This window comes from Papio anubis, chromosome 19, assembly GCF_008728515.1.
Source record: "Papio anubis isolate 15944 chromosome 19, Panubis1.0, whole genome shotgun sequence".
NCBI lineage: Eukaryota > Metazoa > Chordata > Mammalia > Primates > Cercopithecidae > Papio > Papio anubis.
Window position 1 is genome coordinate 66,913,821 of NC_044994.1, and position 26,450 is coordinate 66,940,270.

The 26,450-nt window shown below is 36.9% G+C and overlaps 1 protein-coding gene across 8 annotated transcripts in view; it reads left to right on the forward strand.

Moving 5' to 3' along the window:
* ZNF407 (zinc finger protein 407) overlaps nt 1–26,450 on the forward strand; it is a 459,414-nt gene that overhangs the window by 158,110 nt on the left and 274,854 nt on the right. For all 8 annotated transcript variants that reach the window (XM_017951851.3, XM_017951853.3, XM_017951854.3 and 5 more), the window contains exon 4: nt 12,608–12,682. In XM_017951851.3, the coding sequence (XP_017807340.2) occupies nt 12,608–12,682 (75 nt within the window). The remainder of the gene's footprint in view (nt 1–12,607; nt 12,683–26,450) is intronic.

A 26,450-nucleotide genomic window follows, 5' to 3' on the forward strand; every position in this document is an offset into this window, starting at 1 on the left:
TTGCTATATTCCAGTAGGCCTCAATTTTCTCATTTATAAATTGAGGTTTGTAATACCGTAATGTGTATCTACTATAGTTGGGGTTTTATCTTCAATAATCCACATTAAACATTTATTACCCTCTTTGGCCATGGTGCTCTCTCACTAATATGCTAAATTTCATCACTATTTATTTTTAATCTTTGCATGGCCCTTTTTTATCCTGGAAGGATGAAAATGATATTTATAGAATCCTGTCAGCCAGTGCAGCACTACAGTGTGTGTTCTGTGTGCCATCCTTTCTCTTGTCCCTGGGGTCCTCTTCCTAGTCATGGTCATCGTCATCATTGTCATCATTATCATCATCTTCGCTGTGAAGTTGGCTAACAATTCCAGAGGACTTACTGTGCTAGGCACTACGGTAAGTCCTCGCCTTACCTCATCTCATTGAATCTTTATAGCAACCGTAGGGAAGAGGGATAATGTTGTTATCCATTCATAGGTAAGGCCCACATGCAGCCCAAGTTTCTTTGACATCAGGCTTTGACCTGACCCTCAGCGATATTCTTTTATGGCCTACCATCAGATGATTTCATATACAAAACACATTTGGGTGTGTATTTTAATTCCCGTTGACTGTGTTAGCACTTTGCATTCTCAGGTTACTATCTTACGTGAACAGAAGGCCCCACAATTGTTTTACCTCCTTCGGAAGAGTTGAAGTAGCTCTAGGCAAAGAGTTCTTCACAGAGCTCTTTTTGAAAGTTTCCAGTGAGTGTCTCTTATGATAAGTGCCTCTTTGTCTCATACTGTCTTTGTACAATATAACCATTCATAAACATGTCGCATAGAGTTTGTTTTTGATTCCCCTGCTGGGGATTTCAATTGGTCATGGCAATTCCCATTTTATAGTTTATCACTAGTATAGTTGTTTACTAAATTCATTGTATTTTTTAAAACAATTTAGACATTAATGATCTCATTTTGTCTCACATGTCATGCATTAACTTAACCAAGGCCATGTTGACCTAGACGAGATGCAAGTTTTTGCAAGTGGGATGCAAGCGCCTAGACTAGATGCAGGTTTTCAACTCTAGACTGCAGCATATTTCACTGAACTTCTACTATCTGTGTCTGGAACTCAAAAATAATATACACTTTAATCATTGATTTACTTAGTTGTTGGAAAATGAGTCTGTAATTAAAAAATAGTGCAGCTGACATCTGAAACCAGGCCTATACGTGACTGAAAGTTTATAAGAGGGAGACACAGGACAGTTGAGTGGTGAGTGTGGTCTGTGGGCTTTGAGGAGACGGCCTGGGGCCCATTCTGACTCTACCAGTTAGGAGCTCGCAGTTTTTGGGGGCTTAATGGCTATGCACCTCAGGTTTTTCATCTGGAAAATGAGATGTGGTGAGGGTTAGATCAGTTGGTTCACATGAGGCATACAACAGAACTTGGAAGCCGGGAATGGTGGCTTATGCCTGTAATCCCAGCACTTTGGGAGTGTGAATTGGGAGGATCAGTTGAGTCCAGTAGTTTGAGACCAGCTTGGGAAACACAGCGAGACCCTGCCTCTACAAAAAATAAAAATTAGCTGTGTGTGGTGGTGCTCACCTGTAGTATTAGCTACTTAGGAGGCTGAGGTGGGAGAATCACTTGAGTCTGTAAGGTGAAGGCTGCCGTGAGCCATGATTGTGCCACTGTAGTCAGCCTGGTGACAGAGGGAGTCCCTGTCTCAAAAAAATAACCAACCCTTCTCTCAAGAAAACCTCAAAAAACAAAAGCTACAGGACAACCCAGAGCTTGGCAGTCTCCTTCCTTTCCAACAAAAAAAACCAAGAATAAAATAACCTTAATACTTTTATTATTAAGAATCTGGTGAATATTTGGAAGTCTACAATGTACTCTTAACGTCTTGGACTATTACATTATTTACAGTTCTTAGAATGTTAATAGTTAAATCTTCATGTGGACCCTCATTTTTTGGCAATGGAATTGACCCTTGAAATAAAGCAGTACAACCTTGCTGAATATCTTTACTTGCTCCGGGAAATTGTGGGTACGTGTGTATTTGTATGCATGTGTATGGAGGGTGTGTATATGTTTTATCACATAACCTGTTCAGATTCTTGAACATTTATGTGTGTTGTAGCTAGCATTTTATAATATCTAAAAGGTTACTGCAGTTTTTCTGTATGCAGAATGCCTATTCTCAGGAGAGGTGCGAAACTTAAGAAAAGTTTGTTTCTTATGAATAAGCAAAAAATTCTAACTTTTGTGTCTTCATGGAGATTTTCATTAAATATAATAGCATTTATTTTCAAGGACAGGCAGAGTCATCCAGGAAAATAATAATTATAAAGAATTTTCAGATATTTTAAATTTTAGAACATTGATAATTTGTGTTTGAAGCAAGTTGCTTTATATAAATACAAGGGTACATTTCACATGTGAAAATGGTGGGTTCCATATGGTAATTAAAACCAAAAGGGGTATAACATTAAAAGGAATTGTGTCAGAATATATTTGAGAAATAAAGACGATTATTTTGGCCTATCAATGATTCGGTAAGAGTTTGAGAAATATAATTATTAAATGTTATTTAACACCTGTTAACTTCTGAATTTTGGAGTAAACAAATCTCATATAATCATAGCTTTTCCCCTTTATTTGTAAGATAAATTTCTGACAAATTTGAATACCTTTGAACTGCAGGTTTTTCTGTATTGTTTATTTAACATGCTCATTAATAGGTAAGAGAAGTAGGTGGGAAAAATTCTTTCCTGAAGTCTTGATTAAACAATATAATACAAACCTGCTTACAAACGTATTTAGGATGTTAGATAATATGTTTCACCTTATATGTTATAAAAATGAGGTATTTAATAATTAATTTTGGTTTTATTTTATATTATGTAACATATTTAACATGTTAACAACAAATTATAGTATGCCCCAGGTTTCTGACACTTTAAAAGTAAAATATATTTATTTTGATTTTGTTTGCAGTTAAACTGATGCAATCCATCTCAATTGGCTGTTCTTTTAGAACTGATCATCTTTATTTTTAAGCATAATTATTCTTGATAACTGATTGTGTGGTATTTATTTTTGTCTGACTTGTTTTATAGGTCATTAATTTTTAGTTTCTCTCTTCATCATATGATAAATATTTTCTTTTAAAAATATTGGGTATACTTAATCCCAGCAAATCTTAAAAAAAAAATCTCCATGCTTATATCAGTTACTAGATTTGTCATTCATTAGCTTGGATAATTCATATTCATTTAGGAAAGTAATATAGTGGTTTTATTTTTCAACAGTTTTGTTTCAGTAGTAGTTTCATTTTTCTTATTTTCTATGAGGCTGTAATCTTTCATTAGGCAGGAAGTATGGAGTGGTGGAGAGACTTCAGTATAAAGGTCACCAGGCATGAATTCTACTTTTCCATTTTCAGCTTCTTTGCCCCATTTTCTTGAAAAAGTCAAAGTCACTTATCTTCTCTGAGCCCCAATTTCCTCCTGTCTCAGGGCGATCTGATTATGCCCAGACTGCATACTCGTACACTCTTGGGCAGCCTTTGAGGAGACATATAAAACTCTTGTATAAACTGTACATCTGACTGTAAGCAATATATTATTTGTTGCTTTTTTAAATGACAAATTTTACTTATAGAAAAACAACCCTATAAGTCATCTAAATCTAAATCCCGTGTCAGAGTGAACTTGGTTGGTGTTTGCTTCTTTTCATGTATGTTTGTTCATGTATATATCAGAATACAAGAATAAACATACATAGGGTTTGTTGTATGTAGTATTTTTTGTCCTTTTTAAATCTAAGCTATCAAGAGCAGCTTTCTGTATTTTCAGTTGATGCATAATATTATACCATGATTGTGCCGTTGCTATTGAACTTTTAGGTTGCTCTCACTTTTCAGTTGGATTGTAGCTTTTTATCTTTTATTTCATATTATTTTTAGAGTGCATATTTCAGCAGTTAGAATACCTGATTCTGAATAACTTTTGAAGACTATTGTTTGTTTGCTTAAGATTTGGTGCTTATCCAGTTCAGAAGGGAATTATGACAGGTTTTTGAGCTGAGGCATGACGTGAGCATATTTATATGAAGGCGCGTCATTGGGGTATATGGAGTGAATTGTATGGGAGAGTGCCTTGTAGCTGTGGTACTCAGACATAATGGTTTGAACTAGTTTATTTAAAATAGAAAAAGGAAAGTCTTGGTTCCAAAAAATTATGAAGAAACAGTTGATGATGTATGAACATGAGTGTAAGATTACTAAATCGGGAAGGTGGTACAATTGATATAATTCATAAATTCTGCAGGAGATCATTAGCGTGGAACAATCATGACTGAGTGTTGGACATGCTTTACAGTATTGTCAATGCAGACAAGAAAAAATGTCCTGGAAAGGCCATGGGTGGAAATATATATTTTAGTGTCACCCACAAGGAGGTTATGCTTGAAGCCCAGGAAATGAATTATACCTTTGAAATATGAATGTATATGAACAAATATATCACCCTTAGAGGGTAAGATGAGGAACGAGTATTGATAATAGTATGAAAGAGGAAGTAATCAGAAGTGTTTTGGAACTATCAGTAGAAGCCAAGTTATTAGAAAGCTTAAATAAGTAGTAAGTAGTACCTTTACACTAAAGTTTTATGAGAATAATTGTTTGAATAGAATGCTGTCCTGCAAAAGCTAAAATGTGATTCATTTACAGTAATGTATTTGTGCCACCTGAAAATTTATTATAACACATTTTAGAATAATAAAAAGATATACCGATTGTTGCAGTGAGTGCTCATTTACCAAACGTGGCCATTACAGTTGAAATCCTCTGTGTATATTTCCTTCCGTACCCACCAGGTATGTGTTTGTTTGTGTGTTCATTTATTTCCTAGCTTTGTGGATTAAAAGGGCTTAGACTCCGTGATACTCCTGTAGCAGTGGTCAGAGTTAGCACCCAGGTCTCGCTGTATAAACACCACTACTTACTGTAAGAAACTAGGACTGATTGCAGGTCCGGAGCATGGACAGTGATTGTTGGGCTCCACTTCCAGCTTCCACAACCTGGAAGGCTGGTTGTGCTAGAAAATAAGGAAGAAACCAACAGTAAGAGAAGTGATGTCAAAAAACAGAGTAGCCAACTTTAAAGAGTTTCCAGTGGCCAATTTTGGGAAAACTTGAGAATTACAAGACGTATTTATGGTAACACATTATAAAATATGATATAAAATCCAGGAGTCCAGATAAAGTACTTTAGAAAGAAAGTGAGGGTGAGAGAGTATGTCACAGAAAGATGGGGGAAAATGGTTAAGTTTCTCTATCAAAGAATGCTAGCTAACTAAAATAGAAGGAATGATAGAACACTGCTATTTTGTAGCTTTCAGAATAATCAAGTTAGGCAAGATTCATTAATGGGCACCTATCCCATTGGGAGAAGATTGTTAGTGAACAGGATACTCACAGAAAGTCAAAATGTCACCTACAGATTACTTAATTACAAAGGGCAAGTAAGTATTTATATTGAAGAAACTTTGAGTTTACTACCTTAAACAAATAATCAAGTTTAGCATGACTAAAGGGGTGTGAACCTGACATTACTTTTATCCTGATGCTGTGTTATTGGAAGTACCCAACATACATAGGCGATGTTCTTGCAAAAAATGTTTAAACTGAATCAAATCATGAGGAAACAATCAGACATACCATATGTGGGAGATTATTGTAAGTTAGGTTGCTCAGAATTTTTGTCACTATACAAATAAAGAAAATGAGGGTAGTTGCAGATGAAAAGAGACCAAGGAGACATAACGAAACACAGTGAGTGTGTCTGATAGACTATGTAGTAGATATTACTGAATCAGTATTTTCTTGAGTGTGATCTTGATCCACAATGGGTAGAAAAATGTCTTTCTTTGGAGTTGTACGCTGAAGTTTTAGGGGAAAAGTATCATCTCAGTAACTTACTTTAAGATGACTTAAAGAAAAAGTACATATTAATACATTCCTAGTGAGAGAGAGAGCAAGTAAGCAGGCGTCCCAAAACGTTAATGATGAACTGGTTTGGAGTGGGTACACGTATTTCATATATTGCCTTTTCAACTTTTCCAAGTCTTAACTTTTTTTCAAGAAAGAAGCTAAGAAAAAGAACAGTTCACAATTAAAAAATAAAAGTGTGATAGATAAAAGGATAAACTGTAAACATAAAATTAGATATGAAGTTGTTTATAAAAACTTTGTAAAATAATTATTTATCCTTTCTGCCTGCTAGGATTGTTGCTGGAAGGTTTCTACTTGTATTATTATTAGTTTTCTTTACCTATTTTTCCCATGTCAGTATTATCTATTCCACTCTACCCTTCACACCCATCTTTTGCTGCTCAGGTCAGAACAGTGTTTGTGAGAGTATCCTGACACAACCGTAAGTTGGATACAATGTTTAGTTCATAGTTTAACTGTGTTACATAGCTAGCCATAAAATGGTTATTTAAATTATTCGTGACTGGTTCTTGGACTGAATCAGTACTTTGTAGCTAAATATCTGATGATATCAACTGCAAGTATGTAGTAATCTAAATAGACATTATCACATAGTTTCTCAGATATTTGTCAGTTCCCATATATATTTTTCTTATAGTTTCTTATATTTGAATCAGAAGTTCAAAACCAGTCCTCATACTCGACACCAACTTTACCATGCTCTGAATGCTTGTGTCTCTCCAAAATTCACATGTTTATACCTGTATTAGGCTGTTCTTACATTGCTATAAAGAAATACCTGACACTGAGTAATTTATAAAGAAAGGAGGTTTAATTGGCTCCTGGTTCTGCAGGTTGTAGAGGAAGCATCGTCCTGGCAGCTGCTTGGCTTCCAGGGAGACCTCCAGGAACTTACAGTTATGGCAGAAAGTGACAGCAGGGTGACATGTCTCACATTGCTGGAGCAGGAGCAAGAGAGAGAGGACGGAGGTGTTACACACTTTTAAACAACCAGATCTTGCGAGCTCTCACTGTCGCGAGGACAGTACCAAGAGGCTGACGCTAAACCACTCATTAGAAATCTGCCTCCATGACCAACCACCACCCACCAGGCCCCACCTTTAACATTGGGGATTGCAATTCAACATGAGCTTCGGGTGGGAACGCAGATGCAAACCATATCAATACCTAATGCCCAGTGCAATAGTATTAAGAGTTGGGGCCTTTGGGAGCTGATTTTGGGAGAGCAGAGCTTTCGTGAATGGGATTAGTGTCCTTACAAGAAAGGCTTAAGGGAACCTGTTTGCCTCTTCTGCCTTGTGTGGACACATAGAAGACGCCCTGTGAGGAACAGGCCCTCATTACACTCTGAATCTCCTGGTACTTTGATCTTGGACCTTCCAGCCTCCAGAACTGTAAGCAGTAAATGTCTGTTCTTTATAACTTAACCAGTCTAAGGTATTTTGTTGTAGAAGCCCTGACTGAGTAATGTAAGCAGTTTCTAAATTGTTTCCTGAAGACACAGTTCTAGTAGATGTTTTCTATGACAGAAATATTTAGTGGTCCGATAAGGTTAGAAAATATTATGCAGATCTCCTATTTCTTTCCATTTCACCATGCTAAACAGCACATACATGACTGAGAAGTCTATAGAACACAACTTTTTTTTTTTTTTTTTGGAGATGGAGTCTCGCTCTGTCACCCAGGCTGGAGTGCAGTAGTGTGGTGGCGTGATCTCGACTCGCTGCAAGCTCTGCCTCCCGGGTTCACACCATTCTGCCTGCCTCAGCCTCCAGAGTAGCTAGCACTACAGGCGCCCACCACCATGCCGGGCTAAGTTTTTGTATTTTTAATAGAGACAGGGTTTCACTGTATTAGTCAGGATGGTCTCGATCTCCTGACCTTGTATCCTCCTGCCTCGGCCTCGCAAAGTGATAGGATTACAGGTGTGAGCCACCGCGCCTGGCCAGAACTTAACTTTTTTAACCTAGTGTTATCCAAACTTATTTGAAAATTCCCCCTACCCCTACTTTTTGGTAACATTTGTGTTGTCATCCTGAAGAATAGTCAACCATAGGAACCTGTTTAGCACAAGAGAAACGCAGCCAAACCCCCATGCAGTAAAAAATCCAAGTGTAGGTTTTGACTCCTCAAAAACATAACTACTAATAGCCTGCTGTCGATCAGAAGCCTTACCAATAAGAGGAACCATAGATTAACACATTCTGTATATGTATTATATGCTGTATTCTTACAATAAAATGAGTTAGAGGAAACGTTAAGATAATCATAAGGAAGAAAATGTGTATATTTAGTATTCTTTAAGTGGCAGTGGCTCATCATGAAGGACTTCATCCTTTTGATCATCACATTAAGTGGGCTGAGGAGTAGGAGGGAGGTTGGCCTTACAGTGTCAAGGGTGGCAGAGGTGAAAGAAGATCGTAGTAGAAGTGGACTTGGGCCATTCAGACTCATGTTGTTCAAGGGTCAGCTGAGCTGTATGTACTTTAGTGGGTGAGTTACATCATCTCCCATGACTCTCAAGTTGAAATAATGTTATAGTGATAAACCTAATGGACTGAAGAAACAGGTCTTTATTATATGGTGTATAGTGTACAAGAATTTATTATGAAATAGTGTTAAAATAAGAGATTTTTTTTTTTTAAACTGGAATGTAGGCATTACTACTGCATTGCTCTTTTTACACCAAAATAAGTTGTACTGTATTAGGCATTTACATTGATTGCAAGTCAATCAATATTTTAAAAACATTATTATTTTTTATTTAAAGGTATTCCTTCAGATGATTAGATGCTTGCACATGGATGACTTGAGCAACAGCAGTTCTAGCGTGGGTCTTGGCCTCGAGCAGTGGAGTTGACCTCCTGTTCCACAGGCCTCTTGGTTGTTCAGTAGACTTCCTGATGAGCATGTCCCAGACTGATCTCCTTCAAAACAGCTCGATTTCTCTTGAGCCAAAAATGGATCATTTCTTTGATTTCTCTTTCAGACTCTATATCCAATCCATATAGAAATTTGGTTAGCTCTGATTACAAATATATATCCCAAATCTGACCACGTCTTCACTGCTAGCCTTTGTCCAGGTCACTATCACTGTCATCTTTGCCTGGATTATTCCAAGAGACTGTTGATCTCTCTCTTTCTCTCTCTCTCACACCACACACACACACACACACACACACACACACATGCACACACACACATCCACTCAGAACAGACAGGAGTGCTATTGAAATGGAAGTTGAGGCTAGGTGTGGTGGCTCACACCTGTAATCCCAGGACTTTGGGACTTCCAGGCAGGAGGATTCCTTGAGACCTGGAGTTTGAGTCCAACTTGGGCTTGGGCAACATAGTGAGACCCCTGTCTCTACAAAAAAAGTTTAATTAGCCAGGCCTGGTGGCACATGGCTTTAGTCCCAGCTACTGGGAAAGCTAAGGTGTGAGGATCCCTTGAGCCTGGATTTTGAGATTACAGTGAGCTATTTTTAAAAAATAAAAAAAAAAAGCAAAAGTAAGTTGGACAAGTGACTCCTCTGTTCAGATGCCTGAGATGGCTTTTCTTCTCACTCAGAATAAAAACTGAGGCTATTGTGGCCTTCATTGTTGCCATTCTCACCCGCCCTCTTTTTTCTAACCTCCCTGGATGGGACTGTCCTCCTCCCCACTTACCAGCCCCTGGGTTTATGCTCCCATGTCACTGCTGTGAGAATGAATTGAGACTCTGCCTTCAGAGGTCTGTGATTGTGCTCTCTCCTGCTGGGGTTGCTGGTCCTTATTCCTTGGCAGGCCGCCTGCCTTCATCCTCTTCACTCACAGGTCTCATTCCTGAGCCACCCAAATGTAGAATTTCAACCCCTTGCTGACATTTTAAGATCCTTGTTCTCTAATTTATTCTCCAACCACTTGACACTGCTTAATATGATACATATTTTACTGTTTTTTTTTTTTTGTTTGTTTGTTTGTTTTCTTGTCTGTGTCTCTCACTAGGCTGTACATTTTTTGAGGGCAGGGACTTTTATTTGTTTTAGTCACCTGTGCATCACAGCTGCCAAGAACTGTTCTTGCATAATGGTAGATCTTTAATTAATAAATATGTAAATTAAATGCATGTGTGAATGACTAGCACTGTCCACAGAGGAGTGGCTCAAGCTTAGTGTCAGTGCATCCTGTTGATAAACCACAGGTTGTTGAGAATGCTCCGGGAAGGCATGACTTGAACGGTCTGGTTTTCTCATAGGTGCGGGACCCCTTCACAGCTAGCACATAGTAAGTGATCAGTAAATGTGATGAAACAGGGAGTGAAGGTATGAAAGAATGAGGGTTTATGGGGAGCAAGCCATGTCAATTGGCTAGCTTTCAGATTTGCAATCATTTCTGTTTTATTTCTGGTGGTATCTAGATTATGTATATATATTTTTGAAAGTTATGTTAAAAATTTTAAAACAATAATGTTACAGTGTTAGTGTAGGAGTAGCCTACATTCAGTAACCACATATGGCTGTCAATATTATGTGCATATGGGTCAGTAATTTAATGCTGGTCATGCTTGGCTTATATATTTTTTTTAACTGAGGATGATTTTGAGGCTTTTACATTATTTATACTTTAAGCCAAATTTAAAGAATTAGTACTTCTTTTTAAGTCCAGTGTTGGTTGAATAAATATTTTGCATTTGAATACAATTGAGCTGTGTTACAGTATTAAAACTTTTTCCGTTTTTCTCCATTATAATAAAAATTATCATTTTACTAAATACTCAGCACTGGAGACATTCGGCACGCGTTAGGACATTATATCAGGCAAAAACTTTTTCTCCCTATTTACTCTAGTTTCTTTCTCCCTATTTTCTCCCTATTTAGTTTCTTTCCCTGTGCCATGTAATATTTTTGCTTCAATTCTTAAAACCTAAGTATTTTAATTAATAATTTTGTTTTCTCTTAAAAACTGCACTATGGATTCTAAGTTCAGATCTCTTCAGTTATACTTGGTCATGTGAATAAGCTGTGCATTGCAGCTTTGGGTTTTTAACCTTTGCTCTTTGCTATTAGTTTTATGTTTTTTTAATTATAGGACAATGGAGGACAGTAGGGAAGTTATGACTTAAATTCACTTATTATTACTGTGTTCTTTTTTAAGGAATGAAAAATGTTATTTTGTCAAAATCAAGCAGAAACAAATACAGAATTTTTGTACTTTTTTTTTTTTGCTCAGCTTTTAATATTATCACAGTTTTTAAATATGTGATAATTCCATTTTAGTGATTGATGTTGGTACCAGTTATTTATAGTTGTAAAGTGTGTATTGACCATAGTTGTTATTACCTAATATTTAAGTAGAATGATTGTTATTTTCAGTGCATATAAGTGCATTATTTGGATAAAAAAGTCATGGTCATTTGGCCTTAAACCTGAGATTCTGTAATATTATATGAAATTAAACAAAATAAATTAGACATCAAAAGAAAAGAAGCATTTTTTTAGAAGTCGTTTTGCTTTTGGCTTTTGTCACAAGTCTTTTCTGCAAGGATACAGTACTTTACAGTCTTATGTTGCTCATTTGTGCAAACATGTCCAGATGAATTCAGTGTTTAATGTTGAGAATCTTATAACATGCCAATTTGATTTGTAGCCCTTCATATCATAGAATGCTAATTAAAATCATATTTTTGCATATGTCATGTCTTTCATGTACATATGCAAATAGATTCTGTTGCCTTTCAGCTATTAGTAATTAACTTTATGAAGGACAGCTGTAATACATAATTAACAAAAATGTTTGCAAGCCCTTTTACGCTGAAAGTTACAACAGTAAATTTTCTTTCTGCTTATAGAGAGCCGTTTTAGTTTTGATGCTTCTGAATGTTTCTGATCTAAATTGTTTTAAATAATCACATGATGTAATTAAATTGATCCTGCACTGTGTTCAGGGTTAGAATGGCATTCATGTACTGCTGATTCCTGTCCAGTTCATATTTATGTCAACAAAATTGAATTAAGTAAGCTGATTTGTGTATAAAATAAGATAGTATGTCAGGTAATACTTTTTGTTTGTTTTAGTTATTGATATCTAGATACTTCAATACAATTTTTTTTGTGCTATAGATACAGTAAATATTTGTATTATTTTTAAAAACCTCTCTTCAAGTTATTACCATGTTTTTAAGGAAGCTCCATGAAAGCCATTCTTTTTCTCTTTTATGGTCCTTTAAATATTTAATAAAATGACATTTTCTCAAACTCATTTCCTGATTGAAGTGTGTGATGACCTCGGGGCTGTGCATGTTATACTGAGGTATTGCTTCATCCTTCTTACCACCTGGAAGTGAAGACAGGGATTGAAGAACTACAATCATTGTGCTCTTTTGCTCACTGTTAGGGTATCCAAGACGAAAATGAACCAGTCAATTTAGATGTAGACTTCTTTTGAAGTCCTACAATATATTTAATCTGTATGCAAGCTTTGGTGTAGCAAGAGTGCCACTGCAATATGCTTTTTATGCTATGTTTGCATATATATGTAATTCTTAAGTACTTTTTGTACAGATTTCTTGCGGAGAGTCAAGTTTTACTTTTATAATTACCTTTATTTATTTTTTAGGGTTGCTTTTGTGATGAAGAAGCACTTAAATACTCATTTACTAGGCAAGCATGGAGTTGGCACCCCAAAAGAAAGGTAATTTTCTTTTTTTTTTTTCATTGAAAAATACAATTTGATTTTTATTTTAGGCTTTATTTAATGACATGACTTCTAGAATTTTTTTTCACGTCAGTTCATCATGTTTCTATTTGTGGTACTCTTTTGTCGAATATCATATTTTTTGCCATCGTTTCACAAAAATTTAACATATTTTAATTAAAACTTGAGTCTAGAAGTAGTTGAAAGCATTTGGAGGACTTTGAATTTGTGAAACAACCTTGAAATACTGGAAGAATTAAATTGTAGGGAATTACCTTCTGAAAATGCATTTGAGTGTGCTAAAACAAATATGTAAAACTCAACTTTGTTTTATTATATATTCTTATTTTGAGGTTTTAAAATAACAGTTTTGAATTCTTACTGTAGACTTAAAGATTGCTGATATTAAAAAGAAATACATCTTGTGTCATCCCCCAAATAATACTACAGTTGCCATGTCATGAAAAATAACACTACAATTACTATGTCATCAACTGCCAGGTTTTCTTTTTTCTTGCTACTGTATCATAATTAGCTTCATCACATAGACTTAATTATATTAGGTGAACTGAAATATAGCAGTGTCAGCTACCAGGTGAACATGGCTACTTCTGATATTTTAAATCTTTAAAACGTGCAGCTCACTCAAAACTAACGTGAGCACTGGCAGTTTTCTTAAAGTCAGGATAGATTTTCAGCCCCCCTCAGTTTCTCCAAGGTAGGATCCAAAATTCTACAGATACCCTCAGAAATTTTAGTTTTTTAAATACTGTTTTCAAAGGTCAATAGTGGTGCAATTTTTTCAGTTACTCTGAAGCCTGAGGTCTTCAGTCATATTTGTAAATGTTTAATAGTCTTTTTAAAAATATAAAATGCTCTTAGCAGTATTTTCTCTGTTTATGGGAATTTAAGTTGACCTTTCTGTCAGGCGTATTGTTTTCTTTAGTATAGTAGTATGGGCACAGACTGCTACTGAGTCAAAATTTTTGAATCTTGGGATGTCTCCTTTGCACCCATATGTTTGATTTCCTCTTTCTCTCTTTCTCTCTCTCTCTCTCTCTCTCTTTCTTTCTTTCCCTGCCTCCCCCTTCCCTTCCCTTCCCTTCCCTTCCCTTCCCTCCCCTCCCCTCTTCCTTCCCTCTTCTTTCTCTCTTCCTTCCCTCTTCCTTCCCTCTTCCTTCCCTTCCCTCTTCCTTCCCTCTTCCTTCCTTTCCTTCCTTCCTTTCCTTCTCTCTTTCCTTTCTTTCCTTTCTTTCTTTTGGTTTGAGATGGAGTCTCACTCTGTCACCCAGGCTGGAGTGCAGTGGCGCATGTTGGCTCACTGCAAGCTCCACCTCCCGGGTTCACACCATTCTCCTGCCTCAGCCTCCCAAGTAGCTGGGACTACAGGCGCCTGCCACCGCGTCTGGCTAATTTTTTGTATTTTTAGTAGAGACGGGGTTTCACCGTGTTGGCCAGGATGGTCTCAATATCCTGACCTCGTGATCAGCCTACCTCCGCCTCGCAAAGTGCTGGGATTACAACCTTGAGCCACCATGCCCAGCCGATTTCCCGATTTCCCGTATCTTTCTTTGTAACATTGTATTTAATAATTGCAGCCAAAATACATGCATTGAATGTGTCAGGGATGGATTATTCTTGAAATTTAAAAGGATGCTGTATTTTTAAAAGAATAATTTGGGACATGTCAAAGTTATGTTTCATAAGTGTTGTTTAAGTATGTAGAAACAGAGCATATTTGTAATTGCTATGTTTTCATTGCTTTCACATGCATTATCTCAATTAATCCTTCTTTGACCTTATTAGCAGTTCATTATTATTCCAGTTATATAGATCTAAGGACTGAGCCTAGAAAATACAATAATTTTTTCAATATCTCATAAATAATAAAGGATGGAACTGTTACTTTTCTGACTCTGATTTCAAAATAAATTTGAATGAAAGCAGTCGAGATTGTGTAAGTAGTAAAAAGAAAATATTCCCAACTGTATTTTTAAATAGTATACATTTTTAATGTAACTATGTCATTTTGGTTTTTACTTAGAAGTTTTTTAAAAATTGAAGAATTGTTCATATTGTTTCACAGGGAAAAATTGATCTCCCCATATATGTGTGTGTATGTATATATGTTCATGTATTAAACACCTTAAAATACTAGACATACCCTATATATTATAAATTTGAGAACCAAAAATTTATTTATTTATTTATTTTCATTTACCCTTTTCGTTACATTCCAGCATACTTTTTTTTCTTTTATTTAATATTTATTTCTGTCCTGAATACATAAAGGGAGATTAAAACTGAGGCAGGAGAAAGATTGGATTCCTCCCCTCTGGCACATGGTAAGCTCTTCTCAGGTACTGACACTGTTTTTGTCCTCACATCAAGAAATGAATCTCAAATGGGAAAGCACACCCGCCATGTGGATCGGTACCTTTTAAGTACTCCAAGCAGCAACACTCTTCTAAACCAGACATCTTCTATTGAATTGTTTTTCCTTGTAAAAATTCCTTGAGAGGACTTCTTGTTTTTGACGTCTGCTTATATGGCACTGTTTCCCGTTACAGAGAAATACTACACGGGAATGCCAGGGCCCCAGCAGTAGTATAATTTTCCAGTAGACACCTGTAGCTAGAGCAAATCAAGATTTCAGTGGTGTAATCTAGAGCCAGCAATGCCAGTCTCCTCGTTTCCATTTCCTGCCTGCCTTCTGGTGGTTTTAGGAAGCAAACCCTTCGTCAGCATGCTGAACCATCAGTCTGGGCACAACCGTTCTCTAAATTAAGTTAAACATTTTTCTTACCTATTTAAAGCATTAAAGCCTTGGTTATACTTTTGCAAGCTTGCTGTATTTTAATTTCTCCAGGACAATATAATCAGTTTTAAAAAATGTTTTGAATTTGATTCTCCACTCTAATGCATTGCATATTATAGCAAATAGTAATAGAAGTTAGCTAAATAGGCTGTGACAATTAAATTAATAATGCATTTTGTTTGCAAGTATTTAGGCCTTGTGCTTTGACTGATATATGCAAAAATTATAATTTATTAAAAACAAATCCATATGCTTGTACTATAAAGTTTGATGATCCAATAAATTTTGTCAGCATGACTGTCCTTAGAAACAGAAAACTAAATTATTTCAAATATTTTCTTTGAGACTCTGTGAACACCTGAGTGATGGCTTGTGTAAGATTATACTGTTTTGTTCCTACATCTGCATTAAATTATTTTAGTGTAGTATCCTCCAGTATTTCTGAAATCCTACACACTTAAATTCAAACAATTACATATAACCACATTCAAATCACATTCTAAAATAATAAACTCCAGTTAACTTGCGAGTTCATTTGAAGGTATTCCCTATTTTAAATGAGTAATTCTCTTTGTGGTATAAGGAAGCCAAAGCATCTTTATGACTCTTTGAATTCACTAATAGTAATCTAGAAAACGAGCTTATCTACAATTATCACAATTGGAACAGCCATACTAAGTATATCTTCTGTGAAAGCCAGGTGCAATTACAATGGAAGTGGATGGTATTAGTCGTTCAGTGCTGGAAATCAGCTGGGCTTTGAATGACTGTAAATAGGAGGACAGGGAAATGATTCGTGTAGAGTTTTGCATCTGATCCGTTGCTTTTGTGGTGTCAGAGATGCTGTCAGGACGTATCTCCACTGGCAGTGTCTCAAGAAGGCTGATAAACTCAGAAAACTACCAAAGAAGAATTTTAAATTAGATGAGTGTATCATAAAGTATAAGCGTTAAATAATTTCATAACCCAGGAAAAGTACTTGTGTTTTTACTGGTGAATATTCAGATCAGAACCTTACTTATTTCTTCCAGTGCAGCCATTTTTGTTGGCGTCTGTGAAGTTTCCTACCCTCAGTGCACTGTTGTTAGCATAGCTGTTGGGTGTGTTCGGACTACTGGGTTTGGCTCAAGGCTTGTTAGTATTTTTGCTTAGGCTAAGATTTTCTCTGAGGTTCTCCAGATTACTGAGCCCTGAAATTTGTGCTGGCCTCTCCCCTTTTATGATACATTTGGGATTTGGGGTTAGCTGTCTCTCTTTTAGCAGCAACATTGATCTTACTGATGAGTCGAATCTTTACTCCACCTAATGTAATTGTGGGGAGATGTCCCGGAGCCCTGATGCTTGTTCTGATTTCTTTGAAGCCACTATAATAGGACATGGCATTGTGCAGGTCTTTTGGAGACTCTTGGCTCCTTTTTCTCTATTTTCTCAAAAACTTGGATATTTATAAGTTGAAGTGGTATAAAAGCATCATTGCTTTCTATTTTTCCAGCTTAAACAGGAGCATCACCTTTTTTTATGAAACATGAAAATATCTGAAACAGCAGCACCCACGGAAAAGCGCATGCACCTGGCATGCACATGTCACTCACATGTCACCCACATGGCATACACGGAATGCACATGGCATGCACGTCACTCACATGGCATGCATATGGCACACACGGCACACACGTCACTCACATGGCATGCATATGTGACATGTCACGTCACGTCACATGGCAATACATGGCATACACGTCACTTACATGGCACACACGGAACACCCACATGGCGCACATGGCATGTAAAACATGGCACACGGCACACCATGCACATGACACACATGCCACATGTCACACATGGCACATACATGGCACTCACATGGCACACACATGTCACACGGTGCACACAGCATGTACATGGTATGCACATGTCACTCACATGGCATGCACATGCCACATGGCACACATGCCACGTGGCACGCATGTCACTGCACGCACATCACATGTCACACATGGCACGTACATGTCACACGTCACTCACATTGCACGCATGTCACATGCCACACATGGCACATGTCACGTCATATGCCACACATGTCACACACATGTCACATGGCACACACGTCATGTCACACACATGGCCTGCACATCACTCATGGCACACACCACACACACGTCACATGACACGGCACACATCACATGTCACACACTTGTCACTCATGTCATGCACATGGCACATGCCACATGTCACCCACATGGCATACAACGCATGTACATGGCATGCACTTGTCACTCACATGACTTGCATATGGCACACATGGCACACACGTCACTCACATGGCACATATATGTCATGTCACACAGTCACATGTCACACACACGACACATACGTGGCACACACGGCACTCACATAACACTCACATGGCACACACATAGTGTGTGCAATTGTGAGTGATGCTTCACAGAGTTGTTTAGAAGCTTAGATGCTGTTCTATGAGAAAAACCATGCGTTTGTGGAAACCGTGAGGAACTTATTGGGGAACAGATTAAATTTTTTCCTATTAGAAGATATTCTGTTTATCATATATGATTTATCTCCTAAGTCACAGTTGTCACTCTTTTCCACTTTAAAGAAATAACTTCTAAGTTGTTCTTGTTGCATATATTTTATTTTATTAAACGGAAAAGTTTTCCTCTATGACTCCATAGTGAATTTCTATAAGGTAAACACTGTTTTATCATTGAAATGGGTGATTTATTCTAATGGATGTGTTGTGATAGTGTCTTCTGACTGATATGTTCTTCATGGGTTCCTTCTGGAATATTTTTTGTAAAACTTTTCAGTCACCTATGTGTCGAGGCTTCAGGCTTCTCCCCTTTACCCGCTACTTATTAGTCTTTCCCTTATTTCTTCTTTTCTGTCCATAGTTAGGAATATTTTTTCTTTTTCTTTTGTTTTTCCCATGAGGGCCAATTTAGGAAAAATAAAATGTTTATGGGCTTCTCTCCACCTTAAAAAATATTTACACAAGGAATAATTCTGTTGGGCTAAAGTGGAGGAAAACATGTCAGTTCTTTCCATTCTGGCTTGCTTATTTTGTTGAGTGGGGAAGGGGGTTATATTTTGATGACGTACTGCTTTTACATGAGCTGGGAACTCTTTTTGGGTTTTCATTTTTCCCATCTCTTAACCTGTAAACCGTTAAATATAAATAGTATCTATGATCACATGACCTGGTTTTATTGTAAAAAAGTAGGATTTTTTTGTTTTTTGGAGACAGAGTTTCTCTCTTGTTGCCCAGGCTGGAATGCAGTGGTGTGATCTTGGCTCACTGCGACCTCTGCCTCCTGGGTTCAAGTGATTCTCCTGCCTTAGGCTACTGAGTAGCTGGGATTACATGCGCCCACCACCACACCCGGCTCATTTTTTGTATTTTTAGTAGAGACGGGGTTTCATCATGTTGGCCGACTGGTCTTGAACTCATCACCTCAGGTGATCCACCTGCCTCGGCCACCCAAAGTGCAGGGATTACAGGTGTGAGCCACCATGCCCAGCTGTAAAAGTAAGATTTAATAGTGTGATAGTCCTGCTAGGTAAATTTGTTTTACATGGGAAGATAGCTAGAAGTCTTATCAATTCATCTAAAGCCAAAGTGTTTATTTTTAGAGAATTTCTCTTGTACTGTGTTTGCTGATAAACCAACAATTTACTAAGGCACATGTGGAGATAGGAGATATGCCCTCATATCCCACCAAAGTTATCTTGCTGGGATTGGGAAGCATTTCTAAATTCTATAGGTAATTCTGTGGGTAATGTAGATGATCTGTGGTTGCTTCGTCACCAATGTGTTATTACTAGCAATAATATTTTATAACTTCTGCTTTACAAGTTTTGCAGGTAACAGTTAACAAAAGTCAGCATCTGTGCTGCAGAATCTCAGGATTGCAGCAGATACTTATGGTCGGGGTAGAGAGCCCTCTCTTCAAGCTTGTCTCTTCGTTGGGTTCCTCAGCTCTTAGGAAGCAATGTCACTGGCACTCCTGCCTCAGTTACACAGTCAAATGCGACATAAAATATCCGGATTTCATGTGTTTGTCAGTTAATTTACTTTGATGTCATGATTACTTATTTCTTCGATTCATTTCTTAATGTACTTTCAGTTTTAGCTTTCAGTTATTTCCATTGCTAGAGAACTGCTTTTCTTCACTGCCTTGTTTCGTTTTCTTCTTTCTATAAATTGACTATGCTGATTTAGCACAGTTATGACAATGACTTAAATTTAAGACTGTTTTAAGAAGTAACCTTATAAAAGTTATATATTTATTGTAAAGACAGTATTTAGGAGGCTGTTCATGGAAATACAACTTTCTTTTAAGACTCAGGGGAATCATTTCTCTCTGGTCTGTATTCCAGAGAAAGTTGTACTTTTCTCTAACACTCTGTTGGCCTTTGATACTAGCAAATCATGTATATGATTGAGTTTTCCTCTTTATGTTTACTGCTGGGAAGCTCATGGCCAAAATTGTGATCCATCTCTAGTGAGCAGGATGGCCTTAAAGGAATGCATTTTATTTACTACTGTTATTTCCAGTTTTATTTATTTTTTCCTTATGGGAAGTCTCATTTTATTTCAGCAATATATTTTTAAAACCTTCCATAAATCAAAGCTCAGTAATTCAAGGGCAGTTTTGCAATAGAAATTGTGTTTGAGTAAAACCAGTATTTTTCTGGAAGTGCATGTATCTTCAGCCATTTGGTTTTGGGGGCATTGTATTGAGCCTTGTGCATCCCTGTGATTAGGTATATTTTCATTGTGCGTGCTGTGGTGCGGGAAACCGCTGTGCACTTCTGTGTAGTGCTCCAGTGGTGCTTTTTACTTCTCAGAATTATTTATTTAAAAACACGCTTGCTTCTCAAGTTTGCTGAGCAGACCCGGTTAATAAGTACTCCCGAGGAAAGGAGAGGATTCCTTTCCTTTTATACCAGGGTCCTTGCTCTCTAGCTGTATAAAAAATACTGTTTCTTTCAGTATATCTTGGTTGTCTTGGAAAAAAAAAAAACACCACCACAGTTTACTACTTTAGTAGAAATTATCATGATAGAGGTAGTGAGTTTTTAAGTGTTAGTTGTGTATGTCACAGAAAGTAGTTTTTGTTTCTTGGTGCTTCTAAGATTCACTCCTTAATTTTAATCTAGGAAGTTTCTGTGTATCCTGGATATTATTTTATTTCTAAAGTAAATATAAAATATGAATATATAAAATAAATAAAATAAAATATTATTTTATTAATAAATTTGAATATTATATGATTTTATTCTTTAGGAAATATTGATTATCATATAGTTATTTATAATATGTGACAAATAGAACTATTATTTGTGCTTAAGGGTTTTCGTGGGGGTGAATGATAATGGGGCATCTTGTTTGTTCACCTGTTTATTCTCTCAATAAACATTTACTGCTAGGTTCTAAGACTTAAGCGATCTATAGTGTTTGAAGATGACACAGCCTCTGTTCTCACGGACTTTAATCTTGGGGTTGGAGTCACAGGTCAGGATAGAGAGGCAAGACATACGCAAAAGATAATTTTCGCAGGTGTAGACTGAGGGTGCTGTTCCAGGGAGTGTCTGGGAGAGGCGCTACTTTAGGATGAGTGGTGAGGAAAGCCCCTCTCGAAGGGTATGTGAAAGGGGGTTAGAGCAGTTCCACCAGAGAGCACATTTCAGGTTGCCTGGGAGGGGTGGGAGAGCTTGGTGTGTTTTGTTCCGGGGTGCCTTGAGCTGAGTGGTCTTGCGCACAGGGTTGGGGAGAGCGGTCTAAGGTAAAGAACTAAGATTGCAGACTTGTGTGCGTTGTTTTAGGAAATGCTCACCAGTGAGGGTATTTTATTGGCAGAAGGGGGTTTAGTGGAGAGGAGAATATGGGCATGTCAGGATGAACCTGGGAACTGAGTTGAAATCCAGCTGAACAGGCCATGGCTACTGTGCCAGTCGTCTTTTCCTCTGTCTGTAAGAGAAAGCTGAGAACTCCTTGGAACTGTAACTCTGACATCGTGGAGTGCAGAGCCCAGGGAAGGAGCCTGGGCTGGTGGATTCACAATGTTTCTGTGGCATTCGTCCTGGAACTCCACCTCCTTTTTCCTGGTTTACTGCCTACTGCCTGGTCTCTTCTCTTCCCCAGTCACTAATTTAGTTTCTTTCTCTTCAATTTCATATTGCCGACCAGCCTGCAAATAACCCTTTTAATCCTGTTTTATTTTGTTAAAATCTTTCCCTTACCTTTGTATCTGTGTTGTTTTTTTTTTTCCTCTGTACTTTTGTTCTACCTGTTCTCCAATACACTCATATAACATCCCACCTCTCATGGTTGCTGGTCCAGATCATGTCTTTATTTCAAGTCCCAGTCTGACGCCCTGGCTGCTGTCTCCTGTGAGTCCTTTTCTTGTTTACTATATCTTTAATTGATCTTCTTTTTCATCACGTTCCTATGGAACATTAGAGAATAAAAGGTAATACATATGTTAATATGTGTTTAGATTAGAAATACCTTTATCTTATTCCTTCCATCTCCCCAAAAAGAAACCAAAATACTGTAATAATACTGCATACATTATAATTATGTTATTCAGTACCAGTTCAGTGAGTTATTAGGCCAGAGATATATGGTTAGTACCCTTATAATCTTTACTAAAATGGCAATTATTTCATTCTCTTGCCTCTTATATAGAAATAAGATAAAACCGAATTCTGTAGAGATATTGGACTATACCTTTTGTAGTATGAACCTTCCAGTTGCCCTTGTGTGTAATAATACATTGTTGTCTGCTGTGATAAATTAATTTTTAAAGGATTTTTCTTTTCTGCTACCATTTAGTCTAGTAGTTCACTCAGATTTGGGGTACAAGAATATCTGCCTTTTTTAAGTTTTTAAGAATTTAGGTGTTTTTCTTCAGTTGGCATCTAGAATATTTTTGGCCATTATTTCTTTTATTTCACTTAAATTACTTTTAGAACACTGGGGCTTATACAGCTGGACTTTGACGAAAATATGCCTTAAGCTCTTATCTTTAACTCCCAGTCATTGCCAGAATTAAAGAGAACAAAGGCCTATATGTTCACTGCAGTCTTCAATTATGCCTAATTACTAACTTCGATACAGTTTCATTATACAGTACTGACTTTTTGCGAGCAGTTCTTTATGATGTCTTGGTAGTTGCTTATAAAAGTCCAAATTAAAATTTTTCATGAGGAATTTTCAGGAAACAGAATCTATCTGAAGTAATTTTTGTCAAGTTGCATCAAAGCAATTTGATCATTTTTATGAGAAACAAGATATTTTTGTTTCATTATGCTACGGTGCTACGATAGGACAAAGGAAATATTTACATAGGTTATTTCTACAACAGGATTTCCCCCAGTTCTTGGTCCTAGGGCCACTTGCATGATTGATCTATTGTGAGCTTCAAACAAAGGGATCCTCTACTAACACTGTGGTGTTTTCTCACACTTAGTACTCATAGGAGAAAACAAGCAGATGATTGATAATCCCATTATTTGACATCTTGATCTTGTGGTCATCCTCCGGTTCTGCAAGATGTCTGACTGTCATTTCCGTTACTCCTTTTGAGAGCATTAAGGCACTGTTTGAAATTTTTAAGATATTGCTATCTCCTCGGGTTGAATCATATGAACTTGACATTTACTATGCTAAAAACGGTCAAATATTGTTAATTTCATATGAGTCAAACTAATTTTATATAGAAATGTTTCTAGTATATGATGTCTATATAAAAGATCTGCTTTTCAGGGAAATAACCCTTTCCATTGAGATTTAATTTAATCCAGGTTTTTATTGTTTTGTGAATAATGATTTCCTAGACATAGCATTGGGCAGTAAGCCTATCGTGGAAGAAGGCTGGTCAAAGTGAGATGAGAAGCAGTGTCACCCTGGTGAAATGTATCAGCTTTTGGTGAACCTGACATGAATTTATCGACACCGTCAGTATTTTCACTCACTGCCGTTCAGAAAGCCATGGCTCCCTGTACTTTATTTTCAAGGCTCAGATTTTTTCTCATTCTGTGGTGCCTTTCCTAGATTCCATTCCAAATAGTCACATCTTACCACTTAGAATGCTGATTTAGCACCATTCTATTTTGCCTTCCTTTTAAAAAGGCGTTTGTCCTGTCTCCAGACTAGATGGTTAATTTCTTGAGGGCTGGTCTCAGCTTCTCTTTCCTGTCTGTGTGTTGAAGAAGGGGATTCACATTCAGTAAGTACTACTGGATTTAGGATACTAAAATCTTCATTGAGATTTTTCTTTTTCATGATGGTCTTTTACTCAGCCTGTCTAATTTATGATACACAGTCCCAGTAGTATTGCACCTTGCGTAGTTCTATGGAACTTTATATGGCACTGCTACTTACCGAGTCACTCTCAAGTTCATCGTACTTAGAATGAATGTTGTCTGTGATACTGAGGACAACGTTTCCCCTCCTTGGTTGGCAGATTTTGGTGAAACTCATGTGATTTTATAGTTCTAAAATACAAAAACAATCATACTGTTTAAGTATGGAATTTTATCATTCTAAAGGTACTAATTTTTTAAAAAGACATCCAAGGCATTTTTAATTGTGAAGGTCTAAATAATCTTTGCTTCGTTTTTTCATGCTAATCACACAGAGCAAAGGATTATGGGAAACAGCAGATTCAGCAGAACATGTAGATGAAAGTGTTTATTTAAATTAGACCCAAATTTTCTTTGAAGTTAATTAAAACAATAATTTCTCCTTTCATTGTCACTGTGCATTGCAGTGTTTAGAATGCCTTTTTCTCTTTTCCTGTTTATGATTATGCAATATGGGTATGCCATATATTTTTGGCAACTAGATAGTGGCAGACTTATTTCTGGATAACAAGTCTTCTAAAATTTATGCCTTTTGCCTTTGAAAAAATTATATTGTTAATATGATAAAATATTGAACATCAGGAGAAATTTTAATTAATGGCATGACCCCAATGCTTATTTTTAAAATTAATACTTATAATAATGACAATATATGAGCATATTTCAAAGTTTCAGTGTGTTCAAAAGAGTGTGAAAATATTCTTCTTCTTTATTTTCAAACTAATTTCTTTATTGTTGGTTTTCTTAGCATTAACTCTTTTTCCTTAGCTGAAACAAAAAACAACTTTAAAACTTACATGGAACATAACTGTGTGAAATCAATAAAAGCCAAGCTGCTATCGTCGAAGCTGGAAGAGGGTCACAAAGACCATGTCAATTGTGGAGCAGTTTCTCCACATCTCACAGAATCTATGAGGCACTTCGTCAGATTAAAGAAAATATCTTTTATATACGCAGCTCTCTTCTCTTATTTATTTGCTATTGACTTCTGTAGATTTAACATCCGTAACATTGTCTATTCCTAAGACATGAAACTTAAATTTCTGTAGATTATTTTGAACGGGCGTGTTCAGAGACCACTGTGACAGAGTTCTTAACTAGTGAGAGAACCCACAGTGTGAATCTCAGTATTGTTTTATTAATTTTTCTTTACTCATTGTATGTTTCTAGAATATCTGAAGAAGTGATTAAAAACAAAACAGTTATGTCAAAAGAATCCAACTGCTGGAGTTGGTGAAGATAAATAATAAAAAGTATTTTGGATATAATCATTGTTAGCTAGAAATACAAGTTTGGCATAAATCGATGTCTGGAGTGTAATATTTCTAGTTTTCAGGTTTGGTGTTAAAGTCACAAGTGTTTATTACTAAATGAATAAGTGTTTATTACTAAATGAATAAATAAGGTAGCTTTGTGACTTGAGGCATGATCATGATTTCCCACATTCATAAATAAGATCCACACCATATGCTTGACGTGTAAACAAAGAAAAAGGGATTTTTGAAATTTTTATTTAGTCCTTTAGTACAAAAACTACCCCATTCAGTAAAGGAGAAAAGTTTGTTTCTTGTTGGATGTTATGAATGTAAAGTGTGACTTTCAGCAAAAATGTAATTTGTTAGAAAATTGTTAGTGTTTATTGTAAGATTTTATCTGAAATAACAGTGGTGAAATAATTTGAGCAGCTATTCAGCTCATTACTATGATGAGAAGAGTTGGATTTGGACATTTTATTTTAGGAAGTATGTTTCTTCCTATAACTTGCAGTTGGCAGAAGAGGGAACATCAACTGACCGTGTTGTCAGGAAGCGTTTTCCTGGGAGGAAAGACCTTCTTAGAGGAGAAGGCCATGAGTCAGCGTGTGCTCTTTGTAGAGGAGAGCAAGCCTTCTCAAATGGGGTGTCTCTCATGGAGGGAGAGCTACCGCCAGGCTTTCAGCCAGCTGACTTGCCCCTCACCTGTTAACCAGGACTTCATCAAGCTGCCACCATCTGAGAAAGAAATGTTGATTAGCGCTGTCTTAGGAAATGGAGACATTTTGGTAGAAAGTTGCCAGCTGCCAGGTGTGACGTTGAGTCCAGAGAAGTTTCTCTCCGAAGCCTCTGGTGTTTGGTTTTCACTGAGCTCTGCTTTAAGGCTGTTTTCCCTCCTTGTGAGAACAGTGGCAGAAGCCTGGGAGATCCGGCTGACCCGCCTTGCCTCGCCACCGTGTGCGTGCTGTCAGCGCCTTCACATGTGTATTCTTCCAGCCAGCTCCATCATCTGCATTGTCTTCATTTTGGTGCCTTAGGTTGATGTTACCCAGTAATGAGGTCCTCAAGACAGGCTGTGGAGTTCCTTTTTCTCTTTAGTGGCATAATTCGTAGCTTTATTAATGATCTTATATTTATAGAATCACTGAGGTTCTAAAGGGGTCACATAATTTTTTTTTTTTTTTCCAAGAAATACTACTTGACCAGCTTTTATGAGGGAAGGTCTATTCTACTGGGCTTTTTAAAGGCCTCTGTTCATATGCCTTGCAAGTGTCATTGGCTTACTTTATTTAATTTGTCCTAA